The sequence below is a fragment of the Corvus hawaiiensis genome, chromosome 6 (assembly GCF_020740725.1).
Source record: "Corvus hawaiiensis isolate bCorHaw1 chromosome 6, bCorHaw1.pri.cur, whole genome shotgun sequence".
NCBI lineage: Eukaryota > Metazoa > Chordata > Aves > Passeriformes > Corvidae > Corvus > Corvus hawaiiensis.
This window is the reverse complement of record NC_063218.1, coordinates 56,999,371-57,026,867: the sequence shown is the minus strand read 5'-3', so window position 1 is coordinate 57,026,867 and position 27,497 is coordinate 56,999,371. Positions and strand designations below refer to the sequence as shown.

The following is a 27,497-nucleotide window of genomic DNA, read 5'->3' as shown; positions in this document are numbered from 1 at the left end:
GCTGGAGGCTTTACCGTAATGGTTGCGGCAGGGTTTGTGCGGGGTTTGTTCTGGATTCGTCGCGGTATCAATTGTAAAGCTGGCAGGTGCGTTTACGTGTGTTTAACGCTGTAAGAAATAGTGATGAGTTTGTAAAAATTGTTTTTATTTAAATTAAGTCCTCAATCGTTACTGCTGTGTGCTTACACGCATATAAAGGGCTTTTTTTTGAGGCTCTACTTTTGTTACTAACTGTTGCATCTGACTTAAAATGTCAGAAACTGATTGTTTCCGTTTTTGTTAACTTAGTTCTTGGGACTCTAAGGCTTGACTTTCCAGAAATTATGTGGCGCCCTGATGTTTTTACATCTTCCTACTTGTGTATCACCTTGTTTATTTCAGTTAGTTTAGTGTCTTTAAATTGTGCGAAAATATGTTATTATGCGAGACAATTACATTACGTAAAGCTGCAGTTGTTGATAACAACGCATGTTTCTGGGAATTTTTTCTGCCCAGTATTACTTCCCATTACATCATTTGCAAAAAGTTTAGGCTCTGATTCATGTCACACCAAGTAGGAAAGCTCGGATGGACTGTGAGGACTTACTTTCTTGACATAATAATTCCACAACAGAGTTAATTTGCTAGTGCTTTCTATAAACTAAGTTTAAAATACACACAGTAATTGTCTAATAAGCGTGGCAGCCAGCAGTGAGATTAATTAAGCACCTGGAAAATAGGTCAATACTGTATTACGAAGTGACATGGTGAGATGGCAAATAAATAGAGCAAAGTGTTAACGTGGACTTACCGAGGGAAAACTGATCCCGATGGAGCGGCGGTGCCGGCTTTATCTGCGCTGCCGCGGACCTTTTATGGTAGCGCGCAGTGAGGGGGTGTTCGCAGCCCTGCAAAACAGGGCTTGGACTTTTCCCTCCCTGCTCTTGTTCCTGGGGGCTTCTCTTGTAGTTGCTTGCTCAGGGTGTGGCGCTGCTTGTGCTCGTAAATTATTTTTTCATAGATGAATTTTGCTGGGTGTTCCAGTACAGAATGCGGCGGTGGTGGTGGTGTGTGGCTCTCCGGGCTTTGGGACGGTTTGTAATTGGACGGATTCCATGAGCTGGAATAAAGTTTCATTGAAAAATGGCTCGGGAAGCTACCCCTGCCCTGGGGTCTCTGCGGCACTTGTGATTTTTCTTTGTTTCAGGTTTTTTTGGTGTTTGCATGTTTCTTCCCTCCTCTCTTTCAAACAACTACCTACAGAAACAGGGAAATGAGACCGGCTCCTGCATAACAAGATAGCAGAGACAAAGACCGGGTGTGGGGAGGAAGAGTGAGCTTGCAACTCATCTTACAGAACTAACTGATAGAAATACTAGAATTTGCATGTGCTGCTTTTCTCGTTGTGTCCTCCAATTTGTAGCGGTTGCTTCAAAACAACTGTTGTTTTGGAGGTGATTTTTCAAAAAGCATCTGTTGGATTGATCATGTCCGTTAAAGGGGATGGGAGGCTGAACAGCACTTCCAGAGGCAGAGGGTTGGTTAGCTCACCAGCCCCTGGGTGGAACAGAATTAACTGTCCTTAATTCTTGTGAAAACCCCAATCCAAACGTGTAGGAATGTCAGGCTGTGTTTTTCCAAGCTGGCGTATTTAGGTGTATATACACCTCTTTGTACTATTTCAAGGGATTGCACACTTCCTGTTTTTAGAATAGTTTTCTTTTTACCTCTATAGGTTCTCTTTCTTGTATTTTCTCTTTTGCCAGTGTGCTGATCATGGCAACAAAGGCCCTTTTGACAAAGCAGTGGGTTTTGAAACGGGAATTTTGTAGTTGGCTTTCTTGTATGTGGTGGGGAGAAGGGCAGCACTGGTAACGGGAACAACACTGTCATTTGAGGCTGAACGTGTATTTTGGAGGGATGTTAAATACAGGAGGAGAAACTGCTTTTAGTGGAGCTAAATTTTGCTGTTGCAGTGTGAGGTGTCGTGGCATATGAATGCCATGCACATATACAGAACAGTTGCTGTAGGCAGTGTCGCTTTCTGCACAGAACTTTGGGGAATAAAGCAGAGGACAGCGAGGCCTTCTTACATTTTTTTATTAGATCAGCCTTGGCTTTTCTGAATATATATAACGATTTCATCTGATCTGCTGAAGCATTACAGCTGAATTAAACTGCTCCGACTGACAGAAGTGTGAGTTGGGTAGAGCAGGCCTGATAATCACCTGGTGATCCTTGGCTGAGGGAAGAAGAAATGTGGAAGTAGGATGGTGATGCTACCAGCATCTCTCGGTCAGGAGTTTGCTGTTGAATTTTGTCAAATAGTATCTACCTTTCAGACCTCAAAAAAAGCTTGTTTGTAGCATTTTGTGTTTTCTGAGTTCCTAAGTCACTGAAACATTATATTTCTTGAGATGCCTTCACTGACAATCAGAGGTGGAGTGGAAAATGATGTATTACTTTTAATAGATCTTGAAAGAAGAGCTCGTTATTTTGGATAGGTATAGGATGGGTCATTAGGTATCTGAAACTGTATTTCAGAACCCTGCCTGTGCTAAGCAGAACACCAAACATGGGGAAAGGAGCAAGGATGAGCACTGAGCATGTTAGAGATGGCTGCTGTGTGCACAGTGCACCTGAAACGACCACGTAACTATTTAAAGCATCCTAAAATAACTAGTGCTATGATATAGGTTAGTAATGGGTTACCTTTTCTGACTTCCGCAGGCAGTGAACACCCTTTGTTTAACCTGAAATAACCTATAATGAAGGATAAAGCCTGGAAAATCCTGTTACCTGGTCTTGGCTTCCCCCGCCTCCCTTTATAGACTGTTTTAATTTAGAGTCTCCACCTTTTTACACAATTTTACAGAAATTGTAGCTTCATTTTTCTTCAGAGTCACTGAGTTTTGAATGACAGGTGAGCAGGGGAACAACATGTAATTGTGAAAACAGATTTTAGTTGGTGACTTTATTTGATAATGCAGTATTTCTGCAGGGTAGGTCCTCCCTCCCTGTTCTTCAGTTGTTTTATTTCAATACAGTGAATGTTGAAAAAGATGGTAGGAGTTGGTGAGAATCTTGGTTTTAGATGCATTTTGGAGATAATCTTTGTAAAGTTTTGTAGTATTTTTTTCATGGTATATCACTTTTTTTTTCCATATAGTGTCCTAATACTCTGCTTCATTTTTGAGAGTGAGTAACTTCCTGACAAAAGGGAGATAATCTCTGGTATAGCAATTGTGCTTGGAAAAGGAAGAAGAGCTGAATAACTGAACTGTTTTTTAAGCAAGTCGACTCAAGTAGTTTAGTTCTGGCTTTTTTTCCTTATGCTGTGACTTGGAGTCAGTGTGTAATTTCAAAATACTTCTCCCTATGTTATTAACTTCATATATTTATTAGTTCCAGCATTATGTAAACTTTTTGGACAGTCTTTTTTACATTATGTTTTCAGAAAAAGATTAGAAAATTATTCCTTTTTGTAAGTAAGAAATATAATCCCTTTCCCCCCTTTTCTCCAGCTCTCTTATGCTCTAGTATTTGGGTATAACAGGAAAATGCTAAGTTCAAGTTCCAAAAGAGAGCAATAAAATAAGATGCAGTCAAACATCCAAAGACAACAGACATAAGAAATATTTTCCTATCTTTGAGTATGATCAAAGTTACAGCAACTCCCAATATTAAAAAAGTAATTGGATTCTTATGTACAGAGAACTCTCCTTGCATGTTAGGAGGGGCACTCCCATCAAAAAAACTGTCCTTAAAATCAGTAGTCTTAAACTCATGCTTTCCATTCTTGCTAAGATAATGTAACAGTTCTAGAAAACTTTTCAGTGCTTTTTAAAGCATGTTACAAGTTAAGTACAAATAACATTTCTAATGTAAAAAGTCAGCTATTGTCAAATGAAAGTCTGCTTTTATTTGTATGAACATCACTTGCAGGATACATAAGGCACTGCAGTAACCACCCATTTAGAGTAAGTGGTGGAAAACTTAGGGGCAAGAAAGCTCAGTGCTGATACCTGTGCAGAGTCCCATAACCTTCCTCGTTCAAAGGGGAGGATTTGGAGATGACTGGAGATGCCCATGGCCGCTTTTCCAGGCTTGTTGGAAACCACTCTCTGTAATCCACTGATCTGAGTGTGTCATGCTCTCCTCTGTTCTGGAAGCTGTGCTGCTCTGGGTTACCACGCTCTGCTGTCCTGCAGCTGTTCTTTGTGTGACCAGGACACTAAACTTCCAAGGAACTTAAATTGCTGGGTGAGGCAAGATTTTTATCACGAAGCTTGGCTTGGCTGTTACCGTGCCTTGGGGCAAGCAGCCACCAGTACCAGAGAAAACCTGCTTTGGGTTATTTTAGGGGTTTTGCTTTAGTTTTACTTGACTCTTGGTTGTGTACTGTGGGATGGAAGTGGATCTTCTCGCCTTGTGCTGACCTCATCTTGCAGTGGTGAAGTAAGATGGCAAAACTGGTCCCTGGGCAGGAAAAAGTGCCAGGAGAGCAACTTCAGCTGGGATTGCAATAATTGGTGCAGCTGTGCTTTGTGTGGGGCTGGAGTGTCCTCATAGCAAAGATGTTTGCTGCTTTTATTAGCGTGACCAGATCCCTCCAGGCCTGCTCCCTGGGGTCTCTGGATGTCAACTGACATCTGAACCTCTCCCTGTTCCTGCTGGAATAGACTGAAACAAGTCCTACAGAGAGGAGCTAGTGCAGGCTCAAGGGCTGGATGAGGAAGCTCACCTATAAAGGCAAAAATGCAGAGAGAAAACTACTTCAATACTGTTAATCATTAGAAAGTTTATAAGGGAGGAAAAGAAACTTTTCTTACTGGTGATCTAAGCTCCCTTTGGAAGGCAAGAATAACCACTAGTATCAGGTATCCACAAAAAAATATCTATATACACAATTTTATCTAAAGTTTTATTAATTTACTTTTGCAAAAGTAATTTACTTTTTCTTTCATAGATAGAATAAGCATTTCTTCTCTTGCGTTTCCAGAGTCTCAACATGTTTACTACTTTGTTTTGGTCCTCCGTCAGCATTTAAAAAAAAATGCTAAGTTAACTTTTACCAAATTCCACTAGTTTAAGTAAAATATATTAATTTTTCCCCTCTTTCCTATGGTGCAGGTTTTGTCTGTGTTGGCACAATTGGTGGAACTTAACACAATTTGCAGGAGGCTTTTTAGTTGTTTCATGTAAGATGCCTTTCTGCCTTTTCGACTGAAGCTGTTAATGTGCATCATTGTCTTGTAAACATCTTCCTTCCTGTGTTTTCCTAGAAACTTTGGTCATCTGCTACTTTTTACACCTTTCCTTTCAATTCTTCCCTTTTTTAACTATTGGACTTGGTTGCTTGCCTATAGTCTGTGTGTTCCAGTTGAGAAGTTTTTTCCACAGCTTCTTTTTGAAGATTTATAGGAATTGTATAGGGGTAGAAGAGGTCCTCAGATATCTTTATTTTTCAGCATTTGAGTCTGTTAAATACGGGAATTTTGGTGTTTGAGATCTTGTGAAGCGCTTCAGAAGGAACCAGATTTGTTCCTAGGAGGAGAAAAAAGCTCTTTGTCTCCTCTTTCCTTTTAATACCAGCTTATTTTGTGATTCATGAAATTAGTTGGTATTCAGTGTAATAGGAGTGGATTGCTTTCATGAGATGCTAAAGGGTGATTTTAATAACTCTTCTTTATGGCTTTTGTAGTGATGCTGTGGGCTGTCTTCTTCCTTTGGCCTGTGTCAACTCTGACCCCAGCAAGAGGATGTGCTGGGAAGTTTTCCCAAGAAATTCTTTAGGACCTCTTTGTGACAAATGCTGTTTGAGACTAAATGTGTTTTTAAAACGCTGTCGCAGAGATGTCTAAACATTCTTTTGAAGATTAAAACAAGAGTGGCTGTTAAAAGTTTGTTTATGCTACAAGTGGAAAGATTATTAAACATGGAAGGGAATACAACAGAGAAAAAATGTATGCACATTTATCAGTACTATTATGGCCCCCAGGTAGTGGGTCATATACTGCATGTGATCATGCCTTTCTTTTTGTATGCCTTCTGTGTAATTAAATCAGTAAGTTTCTTTGCATAGGGGAAAGGGAGAAATTTCTTGCCCTGGTGTAGCTTTGGGGAACATTATAATATGGTTTATTACAGTTATTGATTCATTAGGAGGCAGAAGGCTGATCCTTCTGTGAGAGGCCCTGATGCTTACCTGTAGGAAACACTGCTTCCTCCACATCCTTAGAAAGCTGAAAGGAGTGGTAAACACCTTTTCCCTCTGTTTTTTCTTTGCTGTTCTACATATGCCATGTCCAATTTATGCAGCTGTTTTCGGCAAGCAACCAATGCTATTTTCATGATGCTGTTGCTTACAAGGAAAGAAGAACACCTGTTACATAAAAGCAGAATATTCAAACCACTTTTAAATAAGGAATTTTTATTATGGGACAAATACTGGGACTTCACAGAGGTTTTTTTCTGTGTATGTATAAAAATACCTTTCAAACATGTGCTTACTGTGTGTACGTGTGTTTACTTCAGTCTGTGTGTGTTTGGAAGTTGTTACTGGATGTAGCTGGGGCAACTGACCTGAAAACTGCAGCAGAAAAAGATCAGTCAAGGTAAGTGTGTTGGATTAGATGCCTTAATTATTTTACAGTTACATCAGTTTTCAAACAAATAAAGGCTTAAGATCTTATTTACTCTGACATTTTTGTTGCAGAGGAAGTTGAATATTCTCTAGGCGTGCTGTCTTGTCACCTCAGTAACCAGCCTCCTCTTGGAAGAGGGGCTGATTTTTCCATGTATATGGGGAAAGTTTTAACTCAAATATTACTTACTGCCAGGTAGTTCTCAATGTATGAATCAGCTTTATTCACCTTCTTGGTACAGAATAGTCTGATTTGCAAATTTTTGCATTGCATGTCAGACTCAGTGAGCTTGACAGGTTATTTGTGTGTGTGCTGCTGCAGAGTTAATGTGCAGGTCCTGTGGGGAGAACAGGAATTTTGTGTTGGTGTATTGTTTTGTAAGTGTTTTTGGGTTTTTTGGTTTTTTTTTTTTTTTTTTTTTTTCCAGGTGGAAATCTTTTATAGTGAGAGGAAGAAAGATAATTTTGGATTAATTTCCTCCACTTTGAGTAGTTTAGAGGACTTGATAATCTGTTTGTATGTCAGACTCCTTCATGTTCGTGCAGATGTGCTGGCATGCCAGACATTCTGTAAAGTGGCAACGAAGATAACAGCCATCTAGATTTATATTCTTACAGGAGCTGCATTTGGTATTGTCTGGGGCTACTCTAAAATGAAACTTCTAAATAAATTGCTTAGCTGGGTTGGTCCATTTCTAGTTCTGACAAAAGGCCAGCATTCTGAAGAACGCAAAATTAAGCAATTGAATAAAAAATAAAATGAGTGGAAATAAGAAAGGGCTAAGAAGGAATTTTTTGTTTTAAATACAGTGGCATTTGAACACGTGATATACCAACAGGCAGTTTGAGCTAATCTCCTCTATGAAATTTTATTTTGCTTTAGGGAAGGTGGCAAAATCTTTTGGAAATACAGCAATGGAAAAAGTCTGGCTTTGTGTTGTGCCTCTCTTGCCCTGGTCCCTCCTGTTGCACTGAAGAGTAACAGACAGTCACAGTAGTTTGAACAGATCCTTCAGCACTACTGTTGTGCAGAAGGTGTGGGCTCTCCAAAACCCCACTGTTAAGGACTTTTATTTGAGTGTGCCTTCTGTTTTCAGGTTCAAAAAGAATTAGTCTTCTAAAAGAAGAGATTAGGCTGGCAAAGCCCTGGCTGGTTGAAATGTGCTGTTTATGTTGATGGTGGCACATTCTGATTTGGAGGGCATGTTCTCACTGGGGCTGGTGGCCAATGCTGCCCTGCCTGTACTTGCTTTCCAGTTGCACAACAGCAGCTTGCCCAGAAGAAAAAGAAACGCTTCGAGCATTGTTTCATTTATCTTTTCAGCTATGATTGCAGTCATATTGGTATCACAAGATTTGGCTTTTGATATTCGTGGAAAATATGAATAAAGCAATTGTATTCTTGAGCACTGCTACTGGTGCTATGGCAGCGTTGAGTCATAGCAGTTCACTCTGATATTTTATGTAAAATATGTTTGTGCTCAGTGTATGGCGTCGGTTCTGTTTCCAAGTATCGAGACAATGGTGCAATTGAGACTGGTTTGTATCACACTTAAACGAACTGATATTTTCAGTTTCTGATATCAGCGTGACACTGCTGGTGTCTGATTAAAAATATCTCCACTGCTGCACAGACCTAAGTCAGGCCTGTAACATTTTTTTTCGGTGGTTAGTAACTAAGTTTTACAACTGCAGAATTGGATCATTGTATCATTTGCTTCCCACTGAAACTCTCCCAAGCTTGGAACCAGCCTTTGGCCTTTCAGCCTCGACCTGTGCCACTGACCTGTGCAGGACTGAGGTTTCATGTTGGGCAAAGGCTGCGTTGGCTCAGCTGAATTCTCTTGGTGTGTGATGGGCCAGAATCCCTGAGCTCTGAAATAGGTGTTGTAATCAAGAATGGTAATGACTTCTTTTGTCATGAAACTGCGTCTCTGGTTGCTACCCCAGAACTGGGTGTTGGCTTCCTTGGTGAGGTACCATCAGCTGCCTCTGCATTTCCCGGTTCTCTGTGGTGGAGTGTGTGCGTGCCTGTGCACTTTGTGTCCAGAATTGTCTCCGTGGTTATGTGAGGAAGTGATTTATATGGCATAAGTTACCTGAAACACCTCTGTGCAGTTTCCTTTGCTCTGCTCTGTCCCTTCTGTGGGTCACAGATCTGCTCACAGAGCTGGTTTTGAGGTGGCCAGGGGGTGGGACTCCCGAGGCTTGTGTTTCTGGACACTTCACACTCTCTGTGGATGGGTTTTCCTGTATAAATGGCATGAAACCTCAATTGCCAATGCTTTGTTATTAATTGTACAGCTGGAGTAAGGGAATTCCTCAGGGTGAACAGGTCACGGGGTATGAAAGTACTTGCATCAGTACAGCTTGTTCAGCTACATATCCAAAATAAACAATAACACAGAGGTGCTGCTACTACTGGTTGTAAATTTTCATCTGTAGGGAAAGAGAGGGCAACTAATTCAGCTTTGTATTTGCTAAATAACTTGAGAAGTTGGGTGGCACCTAATATAAAAAGAACAATTGTTTTACGTGGGAAAAATGAGAGTTCGTATCCTTGCTGTGTTTCCAAAGTGATGCATAACATAAACAAAACATTTCTTAAGTGCCACTGCTCAAATTGTGCATTTGCTGGAAGTCACTGAGCTTTTAGAAAGCCTCCCTTGATGCCCAGCTGCACTGTGAGAAGGGTGTGAGAGTGTTGGAACTGGTTCTTGCCCACGGAGGCCAGAAAGCTGTTGGAAAACAAGTTTTCTTGGGTTACAGTTTAACTCGGTTATTAGGTGGCTGCCGCCGGCTGGGCTTTGCGTGCCGGTAATTTACACGCCAGGAACAGCGTGGCGATTGCACTGCTCGGGGCAGGTAGAAGGGGCTGTGTATTTTGTAGATGAGTTAAGGGAGCAGTGTGGCCATTTCTCCTGAGCTCCCCTGCAGTGGCCTTGTTAACCAGTTACTTTGCCACACACCCCCTCACTCAGTCATGTGGAAATGTCACAGTAAAGTTAATTATTAATGGTGGTCAGGCCTGGAACAGCCTGTGCCTCTCAAGGTTGTCACAGTCTGCCAAATCGGTCATGTTCCTGAGTTTGCCTAGAACTGCCCAAGAAGGCTGGAGACATAATTTTGAGAAGTAAAGAGCATTGTTATGGTTAGGTGAACATTAGCAAGATGTTAACCAGAGGTGTCTCATTTTGCTGAGACACATCTGTATTGTTTGCTGCTCAGTTTCTGTAGAGAGAAGCTTGGCCGGGGGGGACAAACTATGAAGTGTCTCCTGTTAACTGATACTACTTTTTGAAAAAATATTTATTAATTTATTTAAAGGAATAAACAATTAATTTACTTAGTTGAAATATGTTTGCTTCATTACTTTGTTCATACTTTCTTCAGAAGCACAGAATTCAGAGTCTTAACTCTGGTCAGAAGTCACATGTTTTTGTATAGTTTAATGTTTAATAAGCCAAGTTTTCCCAGTTCTCTCTGCTTCAAACCAAGAAGACTCATTCCTTCAAAGGAAGCCTTTCTAGAGGTAGTCACAGTTGGTAGGTGTTTTGGGTCAGTCTTTCTTTTGCTCATTCCCTGCAGTATTCATTAGCAAGGAGGTGGGATCAGCAACCTCCATATTGGAGAATACAAGCTGGAGAACTCCAGAGCCAAGTTCACTTTGTGTGTATCACTGCCCAGGAGCAGTCACTGTGCTGCAGTGAAGTTGTTACACTCTCCTTGCACTTGGGGAAGCAGAAGAGAGCTTTAAAAATATGTGTGGGGGAATGGAAAACTTCTCTGAGACTAAAACTGAAAGTCAACTGTGAAGTTACTCAAGTAACTGTGGTGCTGTCACCTGGGGATTGCACTTTTCAGTCCATCTTCTGATGGTTTTGTTTACTCTGCTTTGGTTTGCATCCTGGAGAGGTCTTGTAGTGCACACATTTGGTTTTTATTTTAAATTAAATTTAGCTGGAAGATGTGCACCAGCTGCGTATGAGTGTTCAGGCTCAAGCAACCTCCCTGAAATGAGCACAGAAGATTTTTCTTTCCTTTGGCACTGGTTGCTTGGCTCTGCACATCACTCTCTTATTCTGCTGCTGGGCTTGTTAATGTAGGTATAGTCTGGCCAGCTTCAGTTTGTACTCAAAAGCAGGAACAGTCTCATTAAGAAGTATGCAGAAAGATGTATAAACTCAGTGAAATGTTTTGTGATGGGGAAAAGAAAGATCCACTCTCTGCTAGGTGAAAATGTGCTGAGTGTTATTTTCTTTTGCTGGGAGTCCCAGTTTAAAAAAAAAGGGCAACAAAAAACCTGCAACACAATAACTCTTTATTCTTTCAGGTGTAGCTGTCCATAGGAATGTATTGTAATCCAAATACCTCAAAATAGTTTTTAAAAGAAAAGGCTTCTGAACCCCATAAACCAGTCAACCCAGTAAGAAAAACAGAGCCAAAAACCCGAACCATCCCCAACCGCAAAAACCCCAAACCAACAAACAGCCCCTTACCACACAGCAGTGCTGTTATGGTAGTGGGTGTTGTGGTATTTTCACTTTCCCTTCAAGGTTTGTTGTGCACCTCTGCTGTCTGGGGATTTGTTTTTATCTGGGTGAGGGGAAAGCAGTTCTGTTTATAAACCTAGCTTCTCAAAGCAAAGGCCTCCAGCGGTTGGTTGTATTGGATAGTTACGTGTGTTCTGATGGATTTCATGCATATATGTTGGGTAGAGTGTGGTTCTCTCTGAAATGCCTTCTGAGCACTGTGAGTGTGTGGCAGAGGTCTTTAAGCAGTCTCAAATGTAGGATACTGCAGGGTTTTATGTGCCTGTTTCACAGGAACACCTTATTCACTGGTTATGTGAAGATACTGTAGCATCTCCAAATGAGATTGGCATCTAGAAGTGTATGTTTAGAAAAAACCAAGCAAAATGGTGGGAGTAATGAGGAAATGTTTAGGGGAAGGTAAGAAGTAAGATGATAGTACTAATCCGTTTTTATTTGCATGGAGTAAAATTTTATTTTATTAGTTCAGTCTGTTATGATTGTATCAAAGGTAGTTCTTCCAGGGTATGTTACCTCTTCTATTTAGTGCTCAATTTTCTTTTTTTTTTTTAGTTGCTAAAACTGTTCTTGTAATAACTCAGTAAACACTTCTTATCTGCAAACAGAGCTGTTACTGTGGTTGGAGTTCAGGGTCGTGGAGTTAGGCCTGTAACAAACACACTAACCCCAAAAGATGATAGCCTAGTTTTTCTTATACAACTGAAATTAATGTTAAAGAGAAAGCTGGGACTGTGTTCCTCCAGATCTTCTGGACTGGTTTGAAAAGCATGAGCTATGGAAAATTTGGTTTTGAGTGCCAGTGGTCCCCACAGGCTCAGATGAGGATTTGAGAGGGCCTCTGGTCCCTCTGGTTCTCCCTCATACTGGACTGTTGTCCTGTCTTCCAAAACATCCTTAATTGCAGTGTAGCTTTATCACTGCTTTTTCAAAGTAGTCATCATCATAATGTAGTGTCCTCAACTTTGGTGACATGCTTACACAGGCAAATACCTTCTCCAGAAGTTAAATGGAGCAGGATTTTTGCTGTTGGGTCACGGTACATCCCGGGCAAGTGGACCTGCTGGGGCTGCTGCAGCTTGGCCAGATTCTCACCTGTGGGCCAGGTGTCCCCACTCCCTCCTGCTTGGAAGTGCACTGGACCTGTTTCTGCCCAGGGGCTGCACGGTGTGGCTGTGCCTCTGGGCCTGCCCAGCATTTAGATTTGTCTGTGAGTCACAAAGGTGATGCTGGGCATCTGAACCCTCCTGTCAGCAAACTGGGATAACACACTAGTGTGTCCTTGAGAAGTTTCTTTGCTTTTGAAGTGTAAATGTTTTTTGAGTTTGAATATTCTACTTGTTTCGTGCACACGTATGTCAAAAAGCAAGGGGTTTGTGATGAAAAAGCAAGCAGAGTATTTTTTAGTGAGAACCTTGAACCAAGCATTATTTTGATATTTTAGTGTCTTTGGCAGATGTGGTATTCGAGTCATCGCAGAACTGGAGGAATGGTAAGGTGCTGATAGAAGGTTTGGCTTGGCCTGAACTGTGCAGGTGCCACTGGAAGCTCCAGAGAGGCTTGGACATACTCTGGGACGATCAGTGAGGGCTGATTTTTTATCTAAACAATATGATCTGTGTAAGTGATTTATTTAAATATACTTATGATAGAAAAGGCGGTAAGATCTCATAGTCAGTAATAATGCTTATGCACCTTGTAATGGGGTAAGTTATTTAGGAGAGAAATCAAGAGCTTGGGGAATTTTTGGCTGTGTTTTGAGGTTAATAGTTAGTGTTATAAATCCTTGGTGTGGAGCAGGAGGCCAGTGGCAGTTCCATCATGTGGATGGTGGCTGTTCCCTGGTTGTCTCCAGCTTTCTACATCATCCAGCTCTGGGAAAACAACTTTGGGAAGGAGAGGGCTTTGAAGTTTTCTTCTACAGCTGGGACAAAACCCATTAGAGGATTCTAAACTGAGGTGTTGGTATGATTATTTTAATTGCTCTTAAGATATCTAAATGTTCATTTGCATAAATCAAATCACAGCTTCAGAATAATTATGTTATGCTTTTGGTTAGTTTTCATTTGATCAGAGTCATTGCAATGTCTAGCTCAGGTTTTATGTGGCTCATCTACAATTTAAATACCTATTACCAGAATTTTCATGTGCTTGGTATGAGTAAGTGATTTAATTAAGGTATTATTGGTATTGAATTTGTCTCCAGGAGCCGATCAGACTGGTATAAGCCATAACTTCCCTGAAACCTTGTAGTTACACTGGGGTCTATCCAGAACCTTTTTCTTAGTATGTAGCATGACAGACAAGTTTAGGGCTGGTGTCTGGAAGGGGACAAGGGGTCAGTGCAAAGAGGACACCTGGAAGGTAAAGTCAGTGCCTTTACCCCGATGACTCTGTCACTGTTATACAAACTTCTGCAACCGAGTGGAACAGAACTCAGGGAAAGCACCTGCCTTTCGTGAATGGATTAGGTTACTGTACATCGTAATTTACTGGAACTTTGTTGTTGTTTATGTGTACATACCCGTGCCCCCTAAGTTATTTTGGGCCCCATCACATGGCTTGATCACTTTCATTTTCATCCCAGTGAAATTCTTTGAGCTTTGGCAGTTGTGAGATTTGTCTGTTCTTGGAAGCCTGGTGGTGCTTACAATGAGTAGGTTGGATACCTTGCATAGCAGGTAGCACTGACTCACAATTAAGAGCTTGTGCGTCATTTTATGTTGTCATTGCTAAACATTTGAATTGGTTTTTCACTTGTGTTACTGAACACTGCTACTTTCGTACGTAGAAATGGTGGGAGGTTTTAAAGGAAAGCTGAGTTTTATAGCACAAAGGTAGGTCCCCCGCCTGAAAAATGACATGTAGTGCTCTGCTGCAGACTCAGTCCTATGCAACCAGCTAAAGCACTTAACTGCAGTAACCTGCAGCTGCTAAAGTCCTTCTGCGTGCACTGGTAAAGCAGAGGGCCTCGTTCTGGTCACAAGAAACTAAATATAAAACAGCTTTAGACCAGCTCATTTGGAGAACGTAATTGTGTCGTGATTCTTCATTTAAAAGTAGCAGCTGCTGAAAAGCTTGGAAATGTGCACAATTTTCACTTGTTTTTTCTTTTTCTCTCCCTCTGTAGGTATGGCCTCACAAGTCTTGGTCTATCCACCATATGTTTATCAAACCCAGTCAAGTGCCTTTTGTAGTGTGAAGAAACTCAAACTAGAACCAAGCAGTTGTGTGTACCACGAAAGAACCTACCCGCAAATCTATGTGAATGGTAAAAACTTCGGAATTTCTCCCCACAGGGTTAGTACTTTCTTTCAGACTAAAAATCCATTTGATAGACCTCGAGGACAGAACTTTTGGTTGCAGTCAAATGCTGTTGCTTTAAAAAATACTGCAGGTGCTACAAAAGCGTTGGCAGCGTGGGCACAGCAACCTCAGCTAGAGGCCCCTCGGGCTGGGACGCAGGGAAGCCGGTTGGATCTCCTGGAAGGAGCCCAGCGATGTGGATTGAAGCGTAAGAGCGAGGAGCTGGATAATCAGAACAGCACGATGCAGATCGTCGATGAACTGTCCATCCTGCCTGCAATGCTGCAAACCAACGTGGGGAACCCGGTGGCGGTGGTGACTACGGCCGCGGCTTCCAAGCAGAGCGGTACCGGCGGGGACGGAGACTACCAGTTAGTGCAGCATGAGGTGTTGTGCTCTGTGAAAAACACCTACGAGGTTCTTGATTTCCTGGGACGAGGGACCTTTGGACAAGTAGTCAAGTGCTGGAAAAGGGGGACAAATGAGATTGTGGCAATCAAAATCTTGAAGAATCATCCTTCGTACGCACGGCAAGGGCAAATAGAAGTGAGCATCTTAGCAAGACTAAGCACTGAAAATGCTGATGAATTTAACTTTGTGAGAGCCTATGAATGCTTTCAGCATCGTAACCATACTTGTCTGGTTTTTGAGATGTTGGAACAGAATTTGTACGACTTCCTGAAACAAAACAAATTCAGCCCTCTGCAACTGAAAGTAATAAGGCCTATTCTGCAACAGGTGGCCACTGCACTGAAAAAACTAAAAAGTCTGGGTTTAATCCATGCTGACCTCAAACCGGAGAACATTATGTTGGTGGATCCCGTTCGGCAGCCTTACCGGGTCAAAGTCATAGACTTTGGGTCTGCCAGCCATGTATCAAAGACTATTTGTTCAACTTACTTACAATCTCGGTATTACAGGTAGGTGTCTTCTACTTTGATATTTTAGCTATTAGTGGAACAAGGTTTTAGCATTTCTGAAAGTTAATGGCTTAAATAATTACTCCTCCAGGTAACTAATAAGAATGATTTGGAAAAGATAAAACCATCTAGGAATGTGCAAATTATGTGGTTGGTTGCCATTTTGAATGTGAATACTTGCTTTGAATGTTTTTACAGTGTTGTTTTTTTCCTGGAAGTATGTTTTATGTTGCTCTCTGAAGTCATCACTTACTGTTATTTTGAGACCTCTGAGACTGTTTAAAAGGAAAAGAGAAAAAAATTATCTTTTGCTTGCCTGTTTAGGATGTCTTTCCAGCCTTCCTGACGTGATGGATTTTTTTCTGTAAGCAGCTGGACAGTGTACTAGAAGTGCCATGTTTCTATATCCTGTTGCCAAAGATTATGTAAATGCCTCTGTTTTTCTCCAGCACTTGTAAATATTTTCCCTAGTTCTTAGAAACTCCATTCTGACTGAGTGCCTTCAGCTGTGAGTTCAGTGAACTTCTGGAGTTAGGGAGTGATAGGATGCTTAAATGTTTAGGGTGACGCCAGAAGGGCATTTAAAGTGATTTTGGTATATGGTTGCATTCTACTTTTGCCTGAAAATGGATGTATGTTTTTGATAGTTTTGTTTGGTTGTTTTTTTAAAGCTTTCTTTGAATAGTTTGCCAATCTGCCTGACATTTAAAAATTACCAATATTTAGTCCTTTTGTTTTCCTTATAAGCCAAATTTGTCTTGATTGAAGACCTCTTTCAGTTCTGCTTTGCGTCATTGGCAGTAGTATGTGCTGTGTATTGCCTGTCTGCCAATTCAGTAAGAAGCTAGTAAACTAGGACAATGAGTACTTTGAAGAAAATTTTGAATATTTTACAGCTATTCATGCTGGAAATGAAAACTTGTGCAGTGCAATTCTAGTCTTGATGAAATTAGTGATTGGAGTTCATGCCAGAGGAATCTATTTTTTGACTGGAGCTTGTAAACAAGGATGCTTCATGTACAGTGCTCACATAAAATATTCCAATTCATCACCTGCATTCTCTATTACTTAATTGCAAACTGCAGCAGAGGATTTAAAAACTACATGAAGTTCATCAGCAGAAAACTAAATTGGGAAACGATACGGAGTGATGCATGCCCACATTATACAAAAATGTATACAAGAGTGAATAAAAAATTAAGTAACTTGGGAGTTCATTTTGGTGTAAAAGCTATACACCACTTAAGATACTGTGGTTTTGGGCCTCTCAGGACAAATCAGGCCAGGCTTGCAAAGATGGCAGGAATTCTGAGAGGCTCTGGACAAGTGCAAAGGTCTTAGCTTCAGCTGGTCCATACAGAATCATAATCCAGCAGATACTGAGGGTGCATGGTCTGAGACTGTTTCCCTACCTGTTTTGGCTTTTTTATTTATTGAAGCAATTACAGATTATTGTGAGCTATTGCCATTTTTCCCTTCTCCCTCCCTGAGAACTGACAGAGGGGAGGCTGTGGACAGCCAGGCTGGGTGGTCCTATTGTAGTACTTCAGCCTCAACTAACTACTTTCAACATTTTTTTTCTGCTTCAGATGGCTCAGTAGACAAAGTGTTGTGCTTTTTTTTTAGTTGCCTACATAAAAATGTAGTAGCTGTAGTGCTGTTTTACTTGGTTGGATGTTACTTTGCACCTCTGTGTAGAATTCTGGCATGCTTATGGGGTTGAGCAGGTATGCTGGCAGGATCAATGTGCAACTCCTTGGCACCTTGTGTGCATTTTGGATGCTTGTATTGCACTGAAATATGAGCAAGTGAGGTTCCCTGTGGCTGTTATTCAAAAATATCATCCCCCAAGAATAAGATAAGATTTGTGGGTGCATGTATTTGTCTTGCCTCAGTGATGTTGAATCATATGGCATGTGCATCTAAAATTTTGTAGTTAGTAAGTTGTGCTTTTGTAAATATTCAGGCTTCGGTAGCTCATGTTCTTTGTCTTGTATAGTTTTATAATCTTTCTGTAAAGTAGCATTTAAGTCAGTAATTTTTGAAAATACAAAGGACATAAAAAGAAAAACGCTTAGGGTTCATCTGTTTCAATTTTTTTTTTAATATATAAATATTGGTTGAGATAATATTGAAAAAAAAATACTATGCTTCACAACTACTGTCAACAAAAGTTTTCCTTCTGAAAAGGTTTTCAGCATGCTGGATTTCATCATGGATGCATAGCTCTCTACCAGTTGTGTTATTCAAACTAACTTTGTGTAGCCTGGCAGTTCCTCAAAATTTCTTTTTGTTCCTTTGGAAGCACCTGACTAGTGTAAATAATGTCAGAAAATGGGGATTTGATTCAAAAGGTTTCAAAATAGATGGTGCTGGAGAAATGTGAAAATTCTTTTCGAAGAATGAGAAGGGCCTTCAGAGAATATATTGTATTGAGATGAAATTTATTTTAAGAGAGATTGAAAAAAAGCACAATCAAATAAGGAGCAGTTATATATAAAGTATAACTGTACTTCAATGCTTTTTGTATTAGAAGAGATTGGGGGTGATAGTGCAGGTTTGACCTGTTTGACTATGACACGTTGAAACAAGTTTTACAAAACTGAATAAAGAGAAAAGGTTGTTTGTTGTTGGGGGTTTTTGTTTTCATTTTTTTCCCCCCAATCTGATCACTGCTGCTTCTTTTTGTTCCTGGGACCATAGTGAACTAATGATCATGAGAATGGAGAATGCCGCAAAGTCTAGTGTTAGTGTTCATTTTGAATTCTAGTGTCAGTATTTTGCATCTGTAAGAGGAAGTGAGTAATGAATTGGAAAAATGAGTAATAAGAGGATTAAGACTCAAGCAGGGGAACATAATGTAGCCAGGTGAATGCATAATGAGCTGACTTTCCTTCGCCTATAGCAGAAGGAGAGGTGACATAATGATGACTGTTGGAGATGTTAGGCTACTTTTGTGTGAGGAGACATCCTAAACAAGTGAGACTAACTGAATTTTAAAAGGGTATAAGCAAGCAGAAAAATGGAGACAAAGTGGATGGAGTGATAATCACTTGATGCTTTCCTGTTTCTGTGTCAAGCAAAGAGAAAATAAGAAAATGGTTAAAACAAATATGAAAAATAGATTTTGACGTTTTGTTTCCTTTTGGAAACTCCTGTTTGTTATATTGCTAGAAATTGTTGAGTATGGGTATGAGTAAATACTAGCTATGATACACTGTCTGAAGTCACAGATGATTTTTGTTTTAAAGATCAGATGTTATTCTCAATGCTCTTTCCCTGAAAGGCAGTGTCTGTGCTTACACGTTCTTTTTATGCTGGTCTGGATTTTAATAGCTGTGGACTAGAGAGATCTGGTATTTGAAGCCCTTTTTTGCTTCTGGCCTCACACGTTAAGACTGCTGACCTTTTATGAGTGATCTAAGGAGGTAAATAACTAAGCAGTGTGTACATTTTCAAAAGAAAATGCCCTTACATGCAGTGTAGGTGATCAAGCTTTTGTCATTTATGGAAATGGTATGAGAAGTGTGTTGCTGCCTGTTTGGTCAACTGCACCCCAAATCATGAAGAGAGGAGTGTTGCATCCTAAACAGAAAGCTTCTTTCCCCCTTATCACACAGTGCAGGCTGTGGAGGAGGAGAATCAAAACATCTGTTCCTAAGTCTGGTCTCTTGTGCTCATCTGGTGAGGCAGAAAGTTTTTCCAGGGCATGGTGTTTCTCTCTGGAAGTAATTTTCCTTTGTTTTGCCTCTTTCCTGAGGTGAGATGCATTTAGGAAAGCACGTATGAGAAGAGCGGCTTCGAAATGGCTGTCTGCAATGAGCAGTAGCCTCCAAGAGTCGAGTGATCTGAAATGATCAAGGTAGTGCTGCCCATCCGCTTCAGGGACCCAAGTTACCTTGTTTCTGTTGCCATGGGAAGCAGTGGCCTTCTCAGTGTGTTGCATTCAGTGGTAACTCTTAGGGAATGATGGCTTAATTTTTTTTCAAGGGGAATCACCTTCATATTGATATAATTTGGGTTGTCTTCCTAAGGGGATTTTGAAAATGAGTCTTCAGTAAACCTTACCAAACTCATCATTCATAAAATCTCTCTAATATTGTGGATCTGACAGTAGCCATTGCAGGCGTAGGAGCGAGTGTGCTACTTCATTGCAGGCTGCTGCAGCACAGCCCCCAAAGGGAGTTGAACAGTGGCTCATCATAGCTGCCTCCATGGTCATTTCACCTCCTGTCTCCAAAGAAAACATCATCATCTTTGTGCTGTGTCAGATTATATTGCTGGTAGAGTGCAGCTGGAAGCTTGACTGAAAATGTGTTTTGAAGATAAGCACTTGGTTTCCCAACCAAAGGATGTTCCTTTTAGCATCCAGGGGTCTGCAAGCAAACTGTTGTTCAGCATAGCCAAATTTACTGGGAAAACGAAAGGAATGGGAAGCAATATAACTGATCTCCAGATTAAACTGGGCACCAGCTGGACCCAACAGGCTGGTGGGCAACTTCAGTGGTGTGGCAGAATGGAACGTGTCTGGTTAGTAAGAGATGCTTGTAGCCCAGAAATGTTTTCCTATTCCACTGTTGACAGCGGTAAAATAGGATCCTAGGTATTCAGCAGTGCACTCCTAAGGAAAAGCAAATGATGTCAGTAGATGCACTCAGTGCAGTCAACTCATTCCAGAACCGGACAATGATATTCTCCCTCCAGCCTTCCAACTAAGGATAGCTGCTAATCAACAGACTTGTTCCAGACAAAATGCCAAATGTCAATAGTGTTGCAACAGAGCTCAGAGAGATGGAAAAATTGCTGTTGGATGTATTCCTGGTGGATGAGAGCAGGCTTTCCCCCCTCTCCTTCTCCTACCCTCCTCTCCCATGAAGATCACAGAGGACAGAGGAAAAGTGATAATAATTGTGTTCTGTGGTCATGACACTGTTTTCACTTGCCCAGTCAGTTCTGCTGCCGCTCAAAGAGTGATTTGGTCCGATATGGGCTCTTCTGTTTTAAAGGGTTTTGGAAAAAGAATAAAGTAGTTGAGCTGTGTGGTTTAATTACTGCCCGTGAGCTGGCCTCAGTGAGGGCTCTGTGCGTGCTCTGAGGCTGTTGCACTAGGACAGCTTTTTATTTATGATTTTTTTCAGCTTTATGCTAAGTTTCAGAATATACCACCAAGAGCTTATGCTGGTTTTTTCCCCCCTCAAATTTATGCAATTTACTTGATTTCTTGTTCTCCCTCTTATATGCGTTCCTTCAAAATTAGAAAAAAAAAAAATTCTCATGGCCATAAATTCCCAGAGAGGCTTGTTTTCTCCCTGGCCTTTGTAACTTGGTTAGACGTAGTCCTTGTCACTCCAGGGACTCCTGAGAGCACAGGCTGACAGTGACTCTCCCTGGAGCGATTTTTGGAAATTGAATGTTTTCTCTCTGTAGGCTGGGGTTGTCAGCAGGATGGGTTGTTATGACTCAGTAACACAACCGTTGCATCCGAGTAACTTGACGATTATCTTCCCCTAATATCACATCAGCATGCAGCTTCTGTATGTTTAAAATAGCAGTTAAAAACCTCTATACAACCTCTATACAAATAAACATCCATCTAAATACAGCTTTTCTTTATAGCAGTGACCAAGGGGAGAAGCTGTGCAAAACTGACATCTCGGGAAGCAACTGCCTTTTCAGGTTCACCCATTGCTGTTGTGTACTTGAAGCTTCTAAATGAGCTTTATCTAGAGGGGGATGTCTTGGGGTTTTCTCTCCTTTCACAATGCCTAAAATTCTTGCTCATTATTTATTAAATTTTGAGGTTGATATGTTTAAATGAGAAGCAAAGCTCTGGTAATCAATTGATTTTTCCGTCAGTTTGGGAAGCGCGGTACGAGAACAAGCTCAAAATGCCTCTGTAAACAACTTGCACTTCAACATGCTAGCAGATGTTATTCTATCACTTTGAACTGTGCATCACCGAAGTGTATTGGGATATCTTAAAATAGTCAGGGGTGGTGGCCAGAGACGGTAGACTTCTATAGATGGTGAGGCTGTTTCGCTGTTGCAGTGAAATAAGCCAGAAGTACATGCTGCTGAGGTCGTTTGCTTGCTCAAGGTCAGCCTGTTCAAAGTCAGCTGCTCTGCTGTGAGCATGGTTACTGTCAGTGGTATATGTAAGAGAGTCCTGATAATGTAAGGAATTGCTATTACAAGTGAATTGGGACACTTAACAATTTTTTCCCCCTCTTTAAAGTTGCAGAGCTGCAGCTGCTGGTTTATTTTCTTATCTGAGCAAACGGAACTTAATGTCAAGATAAGCTTTCGTGGCTTGTGTCTGTGAACAAATTGTTTTATTGATTTGGCAAGACTTTGTACTTTTTGCATACTGTTCATTAATTGTTTTATTGAATTCCCATTTTAAACTTCTAGTTCATGATTAATAGGACCTAACAAAAACCATTATGAGTATCATCCAGGAGTGGCAATCTTAGCTCATCATAACTTCATGTTTATGTAGCTATTTGATAACAAATGTATTTTCAATTCTCTCATTATTTTCTAGTCAACATAATGTGGTCTCTAATACCTTATTATTCTTTGTTCATAGGAGCAGAAAATAAGAGTAGATTTTTTTGTAATGGTGTGGGGTTTTTGATTTTGTGTTTGGGATTTTTTTTAAATGCTGTAGAAAAGAGTGTCAGGGTTACTGTAATTTTGCAAGTTGGGTTTTTTTTTTAAATACTCTCTGAAGATCCAGAGGAGAATCATGGGGATGGGAGTGGGTGAAATGGCATCCAGTCTTCATGTTGGGTTTTTTCCTGAGCTAGAGATTTTCTGAGTACTATAACCTGGGCTTACACAGGAAGCATTTGAAGGTACCACGTACTTGCTGGAGACTCTAGTAATGTCAGCCCAGATTTCGAGTTAATCATGATAGCTGGAGCAACAGTGTAATTCAGACTTCAGATGGGGGTTCTCAGTGTTTAGATTGCTTCAGTTTGAACAGAAGGGAAATTCTTTCCTAATTTTCAAGACAAATGAGCTCATGGTTCTTGCTATATTGCATTTTTTCTGAGGTTGAATGATAGACCTGTGTGCCATGGCTAAAGTTTTGGGAAGCAGCTTTTATTTTTCACACATTAAAATAGATCCTGAAATGTGATCCTTTTTTTTTTCACTGCACTGATATTTCTGTCACAAAGATCTGTTCATCGTACATCTGTGCGTACGGGAGTGTGGCTATATCAGATATCTCTGTTGCAGAAAATATCAGTGCTAGCTGCAGTGCTGTATTTGTAAATATTGTGACAAGTTGCTCCCACTGGGCTTCTTTTGAAAATGTGGCTGTGCATTTCTGGTGTAAGAGCAGGTAGTAGATCTGAATCAATGTGATCAAAAGTGAAGCCTCTGCACCGGCCCCTGTCTCTTCCACCTGACATCCTTGGCTTCAGCTGAGAGGTGTTTTGTGGGTGAAGGCTTCTTCTGCATCTGTGGCATCCAGCAGGAGGGAAGAGAATGGAGGAGACATGTGGGAAGTCTATTGCTTGGAAAATCAAGCAGGTTGAGCAAGTGCAGACTGATATGTGAGCATGTTTGGGACGCTTAACACTCAGGTGTATTCAGACCAAAACCGGCAATAAAATATTAGAGAACTAAAAACCAAAATGTTGACAAGAAAAGAAACCTCTTGTGAATTCAGGCACTGATTGGAAAGTAGTAGAGGTGTCTGGGATAAAAATAAGTACTTAAAAAATAAATAAAAATTAAGTAAAATTAAAGTTTGCATGAAAATGAGTTTCCTGAAATGTCCAGACAGTTAAATTTTATACTGTATATTTGATGGTCCTTGGTCCTATAATGTTTTCAAGGTGTTTTTTTTTTTTTTTGGTTTGTTTGGACTGTTAATAAAACATCGGCTAACAAGTAAAACGGGATTAGAGGGCTGGGAGAAGAAAGCCAAAAGCATTTCATAGATAAGATTTTCAAGCAGTTGCATTTTGAGACTATGATGTTACCTTAAGAACCTTTACCCCTTTTGTAAATACCAAGGATATTTCTGTTGTCCCAGGATAGTGCAGCAATCTCTCACAAAGTATCTCTTTATGTGGTTACCTTTATTCAGAATTGCACTGTTGAATTTTCATCAGTGTTTTGAATGCTTTCTTGGATGTTTTTTAGAATGATAGGGTCTTACCCTTGTAGTGAATCTTTAAGTATTCAAAATATTTAAACCACCCAATACTTCATGATGAAATCTTTCACAAAAGTACACTTTATTGTTTCAAGTGTAGTGCACAAAACCTTTCTTAATATTGAAGATTAAAAATTAATGTGAATTTAAAATGTATTTTAATTGTCCAAAATTGTTTGTAGGAATTGAATTGAAACAGATTTTATTGTTATTTTTGTTACTTTCTCTCAATAAAACTTAATTCCCTGATAACTTTCGAACATGTGCATTTCATGGCTTCTTTGAAAAACTGCAGGCAACACCTGTCACCTCACTTAAGTACAAGGCTTTTGTATAAATATAACACTACATGAAGCTTTTAAACTGCGTATTACTGTTGTTTTATCAACTGAAAAACTGTTAGGGTGTGCTGTAGGTCATAGATCAGTAACAGCACTTGATACTTGCCAAAAAGATATGATGGCAAAAGCCATGTTTACACCAATAGTATTGGATGTTGTTCTTGGTGCCTTTTTTTTGAACCCCAGTTAATATTTGAATTTTTGAGCTAATTTTCTCACCCTTTCACTGCTTGCCATCCAGTCAAGATTGAGTTTGTATTTTTTTTATATTAATTATGCTACACATATTTTGTTGAGTGTTTTTAGTATCTTGAAGTATTCTTCACTATGTCCACACACCTGTCCCACCCATCACTGTAAAAATGTGGCTTCTGAGCTGCATTTAAACATCTGCATCTTCTACGTGGCCAAGTTTCTGAGTTCACTAAGGTGGCTATAGTCCATGGGCTTTGGACTTTGTCTTATGGTATATCTGGAGACTATGCCATAGGTTTTTGGCTCCTCTAGAGAGCTACCTGGTGAATGAATTCTGCATTGGATGCTCCCCATGGGTCACAGCAGGGCTGGAGAGACCTCCAGCTGCTCCTCTGTTTCTGGCAGTAATGCAAGGACTTGCAGGATGCTGTCTGTGCACCATGTACTATAATGGCCATCATACAGCCATTGAAGTTGGAAAACACCTCCAAGATCATCATACCCAACCTTTGAGTGAACACCACCATGCCAACTAAACCATAGCATGAAGTGCCACCTCTACACATTCTTTGAACACTTCCAGGGATGGGAACTCCACAACTTCCCTGGACAGCCTGCTAATGTTTAATTGCTCTTTCTGTGAAAAAAAGTTTTCCTATATCCAAACTGAACATTCCTTGGTGCAACTTGAGGCACCCTTTGTTGTGTCACTGGTTACTGAAAGAAGAGCCTGACCCTCCTCTTGCCAAATCCTCCTTCTAGGTGATTGTAGACAGTGACAGAGTCTCCCCTGAACCTCTTCTCCAGGCTAAACACCCCCAGCTCTCACAGCTGCTCCTCATATGATTTATGTTCCAGATTCTTCACCAGCTTTGTTGCCTTTCTCTGGACACACTCCATTGTTGTGCTGGCTCAGCATTGTGTGGAGATGATTCTGGCTTTGGACACTTTACCTCTCCGGAAAAGTAGCTGGAAGTAGAGCAGAGGGCCTCAGCATTTTTGGTAACAAGAGCTGGAAAGTAGAACAGGAGCATATAATTTGTAGATTATATGGTATGGCTTCTGGCTGTGCTTTGGTTTTCATATAGCCTCGAATTATTTCAACAATTTCCAGTAAGAAAGTGTTCTTAAATTGAAAGCTTTCCTGTACACGCAGAGTAGCTGGGAAAGCTCTGTAGTTGATGTCTGTCTGGCTATGCTGAGTAACTTCTGCACAGAGGCACTAAAAGAGTGAAGTGCTTAACTGATTCTCAGGTTTATTTCTGCTGGTTCTTTTACTGGTCTTTTGGCCCTATCATGAACTCTGAGTCTTCTCTCACTGAGTTGACAGTGATCTGTTTTTTTCTGACCAACACCACTTACATCGCTGGTGTTGCCTTGCTTTATGTAATTTTCCTGTTTAACGTAGTGTTTAATATAGGCAGCAGTCGTTTAGCTGCTAAAAAAAAAGTTAGGAAACTAACTGATATTTAACAAGGGAGGAACCCTGCAACCCTGCAGGGTATTACACAGCAGGAGAATTAGGAATTAGCATGTGTCATTAGTGCCCCAGTACTCCACCCTGCCCGCGGAATGACTGTCCCACAGGGATGGTTGCTCATGGAGTGGTGCCACGTGCCATTTGGGATATTCAATTTGTAGCCATGTAGTTGCCTTCCTGAAAGAACAACTTCGGGATTGCCTAAAACAAATTAGCGCTAATTTTGTTCCACTTAATCTCTCCACACACCACTTCTTTTGAGGTTATGATTATTAAGCATCTGCATATATGAAGCACCTTTTTTTCTTCATGTGTCTATCTGTAGCATCACTATTAGACTGTGTACAAATACCATCAAATGACTCCCCCTGACCCTGTTCTCACATAGAGGTACCTGATACAAAATTAAAAGAGAAACCCCCAAACTTAATCTAATATTTAATTTACTAAATTGGATGGAGCTCACGCCCATATGTGGTTTCCTGTTCTGTAGCTATTTTTTGACACTTCAGCATTTTCATTCTGTGTGTCCAGAGGACTGAGCTTGCGTGAGACCACTGACTCTCTCTTGCGGACTTGTGTGGAATAATGCCAGTGAAATGCCCGTTCAAGTACTTTGTTAACCAATGTATGTAGGTCATATTCCTCCAAGATACAGAATCTGGATCAATGTAACCATTTCAAAGAAGGTGGTGTTACGTGGGTGTGGAATGCCAAGTGCATAACAGCAACCTCAGCCCTTCCCTCTCCTTTACTGACACAATGAAAATTCTAACAGAAGTTAATTACTTTATAATTAGTGCTGTTCTCTCTCCAGACACAGGAGACCTGCAATTTCCTAGTTTTAGCATGGTCCTTGTTTTGCATTTCCCTGTGTTTCTGATAGTGGGTGCCAGGCTGATGCTCAGGGGAGCCAGAGACTGTGTGACAAAATGTGAACCTCTTGGAAAACTCATGTGTTAATCTGTGGCTGCTTAAGTATGGCAAAAAGCTGCTCTACTTGGTGGTGGTTTATTTGTACATCCCACCACTGTGTATTGCACATGTGCATGCTCTCAGTCCTTGTTGGTCATGAGTTGCATCGCTTTTGTATTTTAAATATGTATGAAATTGGATGTAACAACTTGTTCTCCTTGCTGTTGTGCTTTGATTTTAGCTTTGCTCTTTAAGTTTAGAAAGATGTTTTCAAACATTTTTCCATTTTAATTTTTTCTTGTGGCTTTACCGTAAGAGATGGCTCTTTCCTTTGTGAGACAAAATTAACATTTTGTCAAGCACGAGATTTACATATTTTGAGGTAAAAGGCAGTACACAGGTTAGTGTGTTCTAGCAAATCAAAAAGTACAAGTATTCTGTGGTTTAACGGCAGTCATTGGAGCAGATTCACTCTGCAGTTTTCAAGTTACGGTGACATAGCTTAATTTTTCTTCTGCATGAGACAGTGTCCATGTAGTTCCTCTTTAAGATTCTTGGTATGTTTTCTTTGAGTTTTTCGTTAGAGAATGGTTGCAGATAAATCGCTGGAGTTTCTCTGTGTATATCGCACTTCTAACTTGGCAGTGGTGGAGCTGTGAGGACAAGCGAAAGCACCTGTTACGAAAATGGACTGTGATCAGCTTGTTGGAGGGGACGTTTGGTGGCCTGCACTTGCACTTCTGAAATGGGTAGTGCAAGAAACTCCTGCAATAAGGAATCTGATGTTTACTGGATGGGTGTAATCTAGTGGGGATTTTTGGAAAAACCTCAGAGCTGACCTCTGAGCTTTTTTTGTTTGACTGATTAATGTGCATAAAGTGTGCCTTTGTCCCAGTCCCACTGAACCTTCAAGTTCAGTGAACTTCAACCCAAATCTGACAGGAGATGAAAATCCCCAAGGTGTCAGTGGCAGAGGTATGAAGAGCAGCTGC

General features: G+C 40.6%; 1 protein-coding gene across 5 annotated transcripts in view; it reads left to right on the top strand.

The window, feature by feature from the left end:
- Positions 1-27,497, top strand: part of HIPK3 (homeodomain interacting protein kinase 3) — a 68,936-nt gene that overhangs the window by 954 nt on the left and 40,485 nt on the right. For all 5 annotated transcript variants that reach the window (XM_048306564.1, XM_048306561.1, XM_048306565.1 and 2 more), the window contains exon 2: positions 14,306-15,401. In XM_048306564.1, the coding sequence (XP_048162521.1) occupies positions 14,308-15,401 (1,094 nt within the window). In that variant the 5' untranslated portion in view covers positions 14,306-14,307. The remainder of the gene's footprint in view (positions 1-14,305; positions 15,402-27,497) is intronic.